This window comes from Palaemon carinicauda, chromosome 18, assembly GCF_036898095.1.
Source record: "Palaemon carinicauda isolate YSFRI2023 chromosome 18, ASM3689809v2, whole genome shotgun sequence".
Classification (NCBI taxonomy): domain Eukaryota; kingdom Metazoa; phylum Arthropoda; class Malacostraca; order Decapoda; family Palaemonidae; genus Palaemon; species Palaemon carinicauda.
This window is the reverse complement of record NC_090742.1, coordinates 1,124,883-1,134,039: the sequence shown is the minus strand read 5'-3', so window position 1 is coordinate 1,134,039 and position 9,157 is coordinate 1,124,883. Positions and strand designations below refer to the sequence as shown.

The following is a 9,157-nucleotide window of genomic DNA, read 5'->3' as shown; positions in this document are numbered from 1 at the left end:
TCAGTTATTTCATATACCTGTATTTCAATTGCTTATTAGTTTTTCTTAGTTTTGATTTATTAAGTAGGCCATTATGTTCATTGTCTTTAATGATTTATAAATATATTTCATTCAAATATTCTTCATGCACATAACATCATTAATTTTAATGCTTTAATCTTAGATTTTATTCTTCATACAGAACGGCCTGTATTAGTCTTCAGCAATGTCATTCATACTTTTTTTTTCAATGCATTCTTTTCAGCTGTTTTATTGAAATTTTCATGTCTATACCCACTTTGTCCCTCATATCTTCTGCCTTAATTAAAACTTGAATCATCCTAAAGATTTTTATGCATTACATTGTTAGTAATTTATGTCCATCTACTCGTCCTACTTTTCATTCTTCATTAACCACTTTCTATTGTTTTATTAATAGCCACTATATGCAAGCCGTCAAAAATGACTGTTAAATATTTATATAGATATGCATACGCACGCACATTATATATATATATATATATATATGTGTGTGTATATATATATGTATATATATGTATATATATATATATATATGTATATATATATATATATATATATATATATATATATATACATATATATATATATATATATATATATATATATATATACGGTATATATATATATATATATATATATATATATATATATATATATATATATATATATCACGCCTATTGACGCAAATATGAATATATATACAGTATATATATATATATATATATATATGTGTGTGTGTGTGTGTGTGTGTGTAGCCAGGCACTTTCTCTCTATTATATAGGGGAGACTGTAGTTCTCCATATTGAAGAATAAGCCATTATTATGAGTACCATTGTTTTATGTTATTACCCCCCCCCCTCTCCGAATATTTTAATGAGCTAAGTTTCTCTTTCTATAAGTACACCCTGAGTTCATTTTTCTTTTGACCTCATGTCAAACGGTAGAGAGCGAAAGGATGAATTAATTATGTATTACGCAAATATAATTTCGTTGATTTAGGCAGGGGAACTTTTGAACCCTCCAACCGATGTTTGACTCGAAGTGTTCGCGCGCGCGCGCGTGGTTTGTATCATGCGAGCGCTCGCACGTGCTGGAGACACGTAAATACAATGTATGATGGATTTACTTAACCAGATAGATAGGCAGGAAGCTAAAAACAGTCGGTAGATAGATAGATGGGAGGCATGAAAAAGATCACTTTATAAATTGATCGAATTATGATGTTAACGAGAAAGTGCTACAATTAATGATAATTTGGATTAATTAAGATAATGATGATAACTAGAATCAATGATAAAGAAAAGACGAGAGAGAGGGAGAGAGTGACCAATTATATCTCTATAACGTCACATTACATTAGCGTTGCATGAAATCATTCAGTATAATTGCCATCACATTAAAGTTTTTTAAACAATAGAGGTGTGTTTTTATTGTAATTAAAGAATTTAATTTTCAATAAATTCAAAATTACCTTTTAAGTAATTTTCAGATTGAGAGTGCTATTATTGTCCTCAAGCATTTCCTCTTATTCTGTTATTTGTTAGTTTTAGTTATATTTTGTTCATTTTCCAATATATTTTAGTTTTACTTAATTATTTGACTATAAAGCTACAACGAATATTGCAGTTCCTATTACATCTGCTATTATTTTCCTTTCTACTGTTGTAATGATTGCATACTATTCACTAAATTATTCCATTATTCAAGTTACTTGTAAAAGGAATACTCCCGAAATATGTCACTAGTGTAATTTTATCTATATCTTCAAAGTGATTTGTTTTATAAACCCACACACCCACAAATTTACGATTCTATCCGCTTAGTGTCATACCAGTAGTGAAGGGTTGCGCAGGTGATGTGTGGGTGTGAATTTGCCAAGTGTTTTTCTTTTTCAGGATCACTAGAAATCTTGATTATTATTGTTCTTTAATTTGCTGTAAAGACGAATTTCTGAAAAAAAATAAATGTCCAGTATATTAAGAAATATTTCATTTTTATGCTGACTGTGTTATTATTATTATTATTATTATTATTATTATTATTATTATTATGATGATGATGATTATTGTTGTTATTATTATTATTATTATTATTATTATTATTATTATTATTGTTATTATTATTATTATACAGCATAATCCAATAAGGTAACATCACCTAATGCCTATGCGAGATAAAAAGGCGTAAAAATGGAGTTTTAGTGAAAAAATAACACGAGCGATCTCAACGTTACCCGTGTCTGTTTATTACCGCCAAGTAATATAAACAAACAATGACCCTCCAAGGTCATCTTGCATCACTATAAACAAGTATGGTTATAAGGTGAGATGACTGGAAGGGAAGCTTAGAGGTCATCCCGCTATGTGAGGTTACATAAAGGGAAGCAAATCTGATTTTTTTTTCTGGTAAACATTCATTAGAATAAATAGAACATTTGTAGTAGGTAAACATAGCGTGATTAAAATGCCAATAGGTATACATATGCTTTGCCTATGCACGTGCATGAATGCATATTCAATGACAAAAAGGCCATGCCAAATGGAAAATATGAGTATCCTTTATCTTAGTTTTTTCCCTGTCGTAACTGGTAAATATTTGACTTTAACGGGATGCTACTACTACTACTACTACTACTACTACTACTACTACTACTACTACTACTACTATCGTGTCAGTTATGTTAAAGTCGAGCTTGACTTACAGGGCTAGTTAAACTCTTTCCTTTTGATAATAAACTACTACTACTACTACTGAAACTGCTGCTGCTGCTGCTGCTGCTGCTGTTGCTGTTGCTGTTGCTGTTTCTGCTGCTGCTTCGTGTAGTGTCCTCCTGCTGAGGCGGCTGCTCCTAAGGCTGTGCAGGTGTACCGTTACGTCTTTATAATCGTCAGACGCAAAAAGAAAACAAGCTTCGTCTAACTTTCCAACCTAGAGAACATCGCAGCGCTCCCATTTGCGAAATTAGTCCGTGAAAATTCAATATCTATTGAAACACTTAATGCCTAGAAACGACCACAATAAATGCAACGGAACATCTGAAATTGGTGCTGTTTTGTTATTTATTAACAACAAAGCGCCGATGAAAGCATACATTTCGTTTAGTCGTAGTCTAATCAAATAAAAGATGGAGTAAATCTTGTTTGTCTCTTTGATGAAGAACATTATTGAACTCACGATGCCATTGCACATTGTTGAACTCACGATGCCATTGCGCTTAACAGCTGTCTATCAAGTTATCAGAGTGAAATGAGGAAAATAATTTAAATAAAAAAGATCATGTGTACAGGTGCCGGGCGGAAAAAGATAAAACATCTTAGTCTTTGTAACCTTGTGGTGGCAGACTAGAGCGCGCGTTGTAGAGGGAAATAGCGTTGGTTAGGCACCAGCAGATCAAGAAGAAGACGAAGAAGACCTGTACACATAAGTAACACAGTGTCTTGCAAACCCCCCTAGGATGAGGTCAGTGGCCGCCATGCGTCTCCCCCCATTCTTCTCCATCCCCTATTTCTCACACTGCTCCAATCCTCTCTCTCTCTCTCTCTCTCTCTCTCTCTCTCTCTCTCTCTCTCTCTCTCTCTCTCTCTCTCTCTCTCTCTCTGCAAAAAAAGGTATTCTTACTCTTATTTTCTATCCTTACAAATCGTAAATGTCATGAGGTGTCATAGTTAACGGTATTAACAAGTCAGTTACAAATGGTTTTTGGCATTTAGCACGGAAAGTTTTCATGAAATGGTAATTTTGTGGTCTGTGTGGGTTATGGTCGCAACGTGATTGCTCATTCTTAAAAAAAAAAAAAAAAAAAAAAAAAAAAAAAAAAAAAAAAAAAAAAAAGTTTGTTTGAAATGTTTCATACTATTTGTTTTGATCCCCTCACGAAAGAAACTATTCGGAAGACAAACACATTGGACATAAAAAATAGTTATTCGTGTTTATAATTACTTGTTTTGATATTGTTTACATAGACTACATCTCTCCTCCTCCCTCTCCTTCCTTGTTCACACCAAACCTAAGACGGAACTGTTTGTGATCATTACCAGCCAAACGTTTAAATCACCGCAAACGACCAGATGAAGGGAATATCAGAATATATTATTTTAATTTATTTTAAGGACTTTAACTGGCCTTGTCACACAAACAGAAGGCCTGTGCCTTGCAGAAATCGCAAAATTTGTGTGTCGTATACAGCACATACTTAAGTTTTTAGAGTATCATAATTAATTGTCAAACCACGGTATCATAGCATGTCATGAACAAGAGTCTTCAACGTCTTGATAGCTTTTGTATGTCTTTCTGATGTCTAGTGGAAGCTTGTTATACAATTTTGGGGGCTGCATATTTGAAAGCTTTAAAAGTCTAGAACTTACACTTTATGTGAATCTTGGTTCCAATAATTTAAAACCATCCATAACTATTCTCGTGTCGACACGATTTGTTAGCTGCTCGATGTGTAGCAATTTTAGGTATTTTGGATATCCAGTTCTGATAACTAATTAGAATGTATTCTAGTTATAATACGCAGCCAGTGTAATTTAATAAGTACGTGGTAATCAGTCTCTCTCTTCTGTTTATTATGGTTTGTAACTTCTAAAGTTTTATTTGGGTAGGTTGTAATATGTTGAGTTAAAGCAACCAATCCTGTTGCTAATATAGTCACGTTTCTTAACAAGACATTCATCCGGATATTTCTTTATAAAAGCAATGTTTTTAAGGTGATATCTGTTGATTCTTACATTACTGCCGGTACATTTGAGCACTGAGAGACGAATTACACCCAAGTAATACAAGTACTTAGGTCACGAACTCTACTTGATATAGGGACCAAGTAGTCATTCATATTTATTTGGATATCATCAAGGTTTCTTAATTTTTTTTCTTACCTCTATAAACTCAGTCTTATTTTAATTACCATTGTGTATCATCTGCAAGTAGCTTGAAATTCATTCCATGTCTCTGTAATACTTTTGATAGGCCAGTAGTATAAATACGAAATAGGGTTGGGCTACGTACACTTCAATATAGCAGACCTTCCCACATAAAGGCGTTTACAGAGTGGAACGTTTCTTCTTCCTCAAGAATTTTATGCTCGAGTTTTTTTTTTATATAGTTCTAGTGATTTTTCGTATTTATTTTGAAGGTGTTATTTTCTCTCATTGGTGGATTTTTAGGCGGAAGATAAATGAGTTTCTGAATCTTGTGACTGGAAACCTTCCATAGTACAATTTTTAGGTAATTGTGTTTGTGTATGGTTTTCTGTGTTTATTAGTATAATTTATATGATTTTCCTTCATAAGTATTATTATTATTATTATTATTGTTGTTGTTGTTGTTGTTGTTTTCGATGTTTTATCATAAATTCACTATTACGATCTGGATATTGATTATCATTTCTTTCTTTGCAGCAGCTGAGATGACATCCCAGCCAGAGTTCTTGGGGCAAATAACAGAGGTAAGATTGGGAGTATTTATTCTGTATTCTTGTATTAGCGCTGAAGAAATTATCTAACATAAACACGCAAAAGACCTTTAGGTGATCAGGCAGCAAGTATTCATACTATGTGTCCTGTTCCTATTTACAAGATCTGTAGTGATGCAAGGGGAATTGAATCCTCGTTTAACCCTCTGATTTATGCAGGATTTTATGCATATTCCAAACACTTACTCTGGTATGAATAAACTGGTATAACAGTTAGTTACAAAAGAACAATAAGTGGGGTGAAGTGACCTGTAACTAAATCGGTTACGAAAACGTGGAAAATATGACAAAAGAATCTCTCTCTCTCTCTCTCTCTCTCTCTCTCTCTCTCTCTCTCTCTCTCTCTCTCTCTCTCTCTCTCTCTCTCTCTCTCTCTCTCTCTCTCTCTCTCTCTCTGTTAACATAACTGGATATAAACTCAACATAAATAAAGCCATTCGAAGCTGCTATTGAAATCACGTTCAAATGACTCGAAGAAGAAGAGAAGCTGATGTCACTCATGAGATTTGTAAAGCCAAACAAGACTTAGATTAGCTTTGCTTAGCAGTCTGGTAAAGCAAGCACTTCGTGACGTGCAGGCGTGATCAAGCACTTCTTTCATCTTATGAGAATTTCTGATGCCAGTTTGGTGTTGTTCGGGTGTGATTTCTTGTCTTTATGTGGTGTTATGATTTGAAATACGTATATACAGAAATCGCAGTGTTCACATTCTAAAATATGTCAGTACATCGATCAAGTGGATTGGTCATACGGGGAAATGGAAAGACAACAAATTTGGGAAATAGTTGTATAATTCGAAAGTTAAGCGAAGTTAGAGCAGGAGGTAGTAAATGTATTTTCTCCCGGCAGTGAGATATAGAAATGGAATAACTTTAATATCCCCGAGAGGTGCAAGAGTGTGATTGTCTGAAGAGGTTTGACTGACGATAAGACTTCTAAATCAGTGGTTTCCAACCTTTTTGTTCTGTATCCCTTAAGCATTTTTATAGATTCTTTTGTACCCATAAAATTGGTTGCAAATGGAGACTATAGAATTCAAAGTTACCTCATTTCATTATTCAATCTCAATGTAGATTACATTAATGTATTGCACAGTACTGGCTATTCTCTGAGATCCAATGTACCCCCATGAGTGTAAATGTACCCCAGGTTGGGAACCCTTGCTCTGAATAAGTGTTTGAAGAAATTGGTGATGATGAAGTTTCTGCTTTAAGTTTTATTCTTGATTTATGAATAGGAGGATGAAAGTGCCTGTGACTTGTATCTTCTTGTTTCTTCTTCAAGAGCTGTAAGAGTGAATAAAGAAAATTTATCTTAGTGAGAATGGTACCAGGAAAAAGAAAGAGGAAGAGAAAAAATTAAGTGTAGTAGAACAGAAAAGAGCGGCAAACCAGATTGCCCTTTATAATTGGGTGTTCCTTGGTCTATTTTTCTGAGGCAACTTGAATCTTTGATTTTTTTAATACTTACTCAAAAGATCTTTAGTTTTTATGGCAATTAAAGTCTTTGTTGTTATGGCCACTTGTAGCACATATTATTCATAAACTGAAGGGCATTGTTTTCATAACCACATAATACACCCATTTTCACGACTACTTAAGGTCTTGTCATTATGTTTACTTGAAGCATTTGTTTATATAACAACTTCCGGTTTTAATTTATGCCTTTTGGTGTAATTTTCTATTTTAAAGAGATTTGGCGTATGTTTTATGATGACCTATGTTCGTATGTGCTCTGTGGTGTATGCACCTGCAAACGTAGCACATAATGAGTATATTGTGTGGGCTAAATCATCACACCAAATCATTGGTGTCAAAGATAGATCGTGCATTAATCCAAAATTATTATTTTTCTCTTACTTTTTTATTATCTTTGTCTGTCCGTCTTAGGGTGATATCATTCGAAGAGAAGTTATTCCGAAAATGTAGGCTACATCACTGCGACTTTGCAAATCGTCATCATTATGTTCGGACGTGCATGTAGGATCGTGGTGGATATTTTTAGAGGAATTTGTATCTTGCATTGTGAGAGAGAGAGAGAGAGAGAGAGAGAGAGAGAGAGAGAGAGAGAGAGAGAGAGAGAGAGAGAGAGAGAGAGAGAGAGAGAGAGAGAGAGAGAGAGTAGACATGTTAGCGATTCATTTGGAGAAACAATGGTTTATTGTCATCCATGTCATATCATCATTTAGTAGTTGTTATGTATATCGCTTTTATAATAGAAAAGTGATAACCACAGGTACTTTAGGTCGATCATTTTCATTTTCCACACAACTATTAAATGCTTTCTTTATTCTTTCATATCAGTCTGATAACAAGATGTTTCGATCTATTTTTTACGTTGGCAATATCTTTGTCATCGTGCTTTCTCCCAAGAGATACTGTAGTTATGTCAATCACTTGGAGGATGCTATAAATTTTCTTTCTCTTTGTGGGACACACTTAGACCATGGTGGGAAGACTGGTTGAAGTCGTAACCTATACCTTTACGTCTTATGAATAAGAGAACAATAGCAAATAGATTATGTGGAATGATGCGAGTTTTACCTGAAGCATTTGTCTGTTTTTTAAGCCTGTAATTCAATTATACGTGAAACTTTAAGACATAATCGACTGCACGAGAACTAACATGAAAGTAAAATTAAACAACATTTCTATAAATAACTTCTGGGTCGTATTCAAATTTTCATAAACTTTTTTTTTTAATTCATGCAGAAGAAAATGTTTAAATAAAGATTTTCTGTTTATAAAATTTCACTATTTACTCGTCAATAAAGTTCCTTCAGACTACCATTTATATAATTTCTTTATTCAATTTTAGAGATTTTCAGTTCAATGAATTTTTGCTGTGAATTTGAAGACTTTCAGGATCCATCGTTATCTAATCTGTGGACTTTATGGTAAAAATAATAGTTTTTATTCTTAATTGTCCGATTGGCGTTTAATAGGTAACAACAGTCAGGCATATGAAAGGAGCATGTTTTTTTAGATTCTAATCTAATTTTTAAGAAATAATAGTCTATTTGTGAAAAAGAGCTTCACTACCGTTGATATTCATCCTGCATTTAGGTCATTCATTGGCGGTCATTAATGTATAAATTGGCCATTTTACAATTTCTATTTACATTAATTAATTCATTCATATGGTCTATTTGCTTTGCGCTCATGTTCATCATCATTATTAAAATTTCCATTTAGTAAGATTTATTTACCTTCAACATGAACATTGCTTTATAGAAATTTGATTTAAAGGTGGTACAAGATAGAATTATTTTCTATCCAATGTTATGATTCTAAACCTCAGTGAATTTCTTATATTTTCATTAAAAGTAGGTTTCATTAAGGTTTTTCATCATAACTAGTATATGCACCCCTTCATTCAGACTTTGTAATGCGTAATACAAGTCACTGTTCAACATATCCAACGTTAATATTTATTATCAGTGTAACTTAATTCCTTGTGTCCTTAGTCTTAATTTGTCTCCTTTTTGTAGCTTCAAGAAGCGGTGGTGGCGATGAAAGGAACCCTAACGGAGGCGGTGACGCGGCTGAGCTCTGTCGTGGAGGACCCTTCCTTGGCCAAGGAAATTATGGAGTCCCGCCAGAGATGCCAGGACAACACAGCAGAAGTCTTGAAGTTGGTCCTCTCCCTGAAGACGGACATTAC

At 33.7% G+C, this 9,157-nt stretch overlaps 1 protein-coding gene across 9 annotated transcripts in view; it reads left to right on the top strand.

Annotated features, from left to right (window-relative positions):
- LOC137657581 (uncharacterized) overlaps positions 1 to 9,157 on the top strand; it is a 72,545-nt gene that overhangs the window by 39,138 nt on the left and 24,250 nt on the right. For all 9 annotated transcript variants that reach the window (XM_068391921.1, XM_068391918.1, XM_068391922.1 and 6 more), the window contains 2 exons: positions 5,421 to 5,467; positions 8,985 to 9,157. The exon at positions 8,985 to 9,157 is cut by the window's right edge and continues 9 nt beyond it. In XM_068391921.1, coding sequence (XP_068248022.1) covers positions 5,421 to 5,467; positions 8,985 to 9,157 — 220 coding nt within the window. The remainder of the gene's footprint in view (positions 1 to 5,420; positions 5,468 to 8,984) is intronic.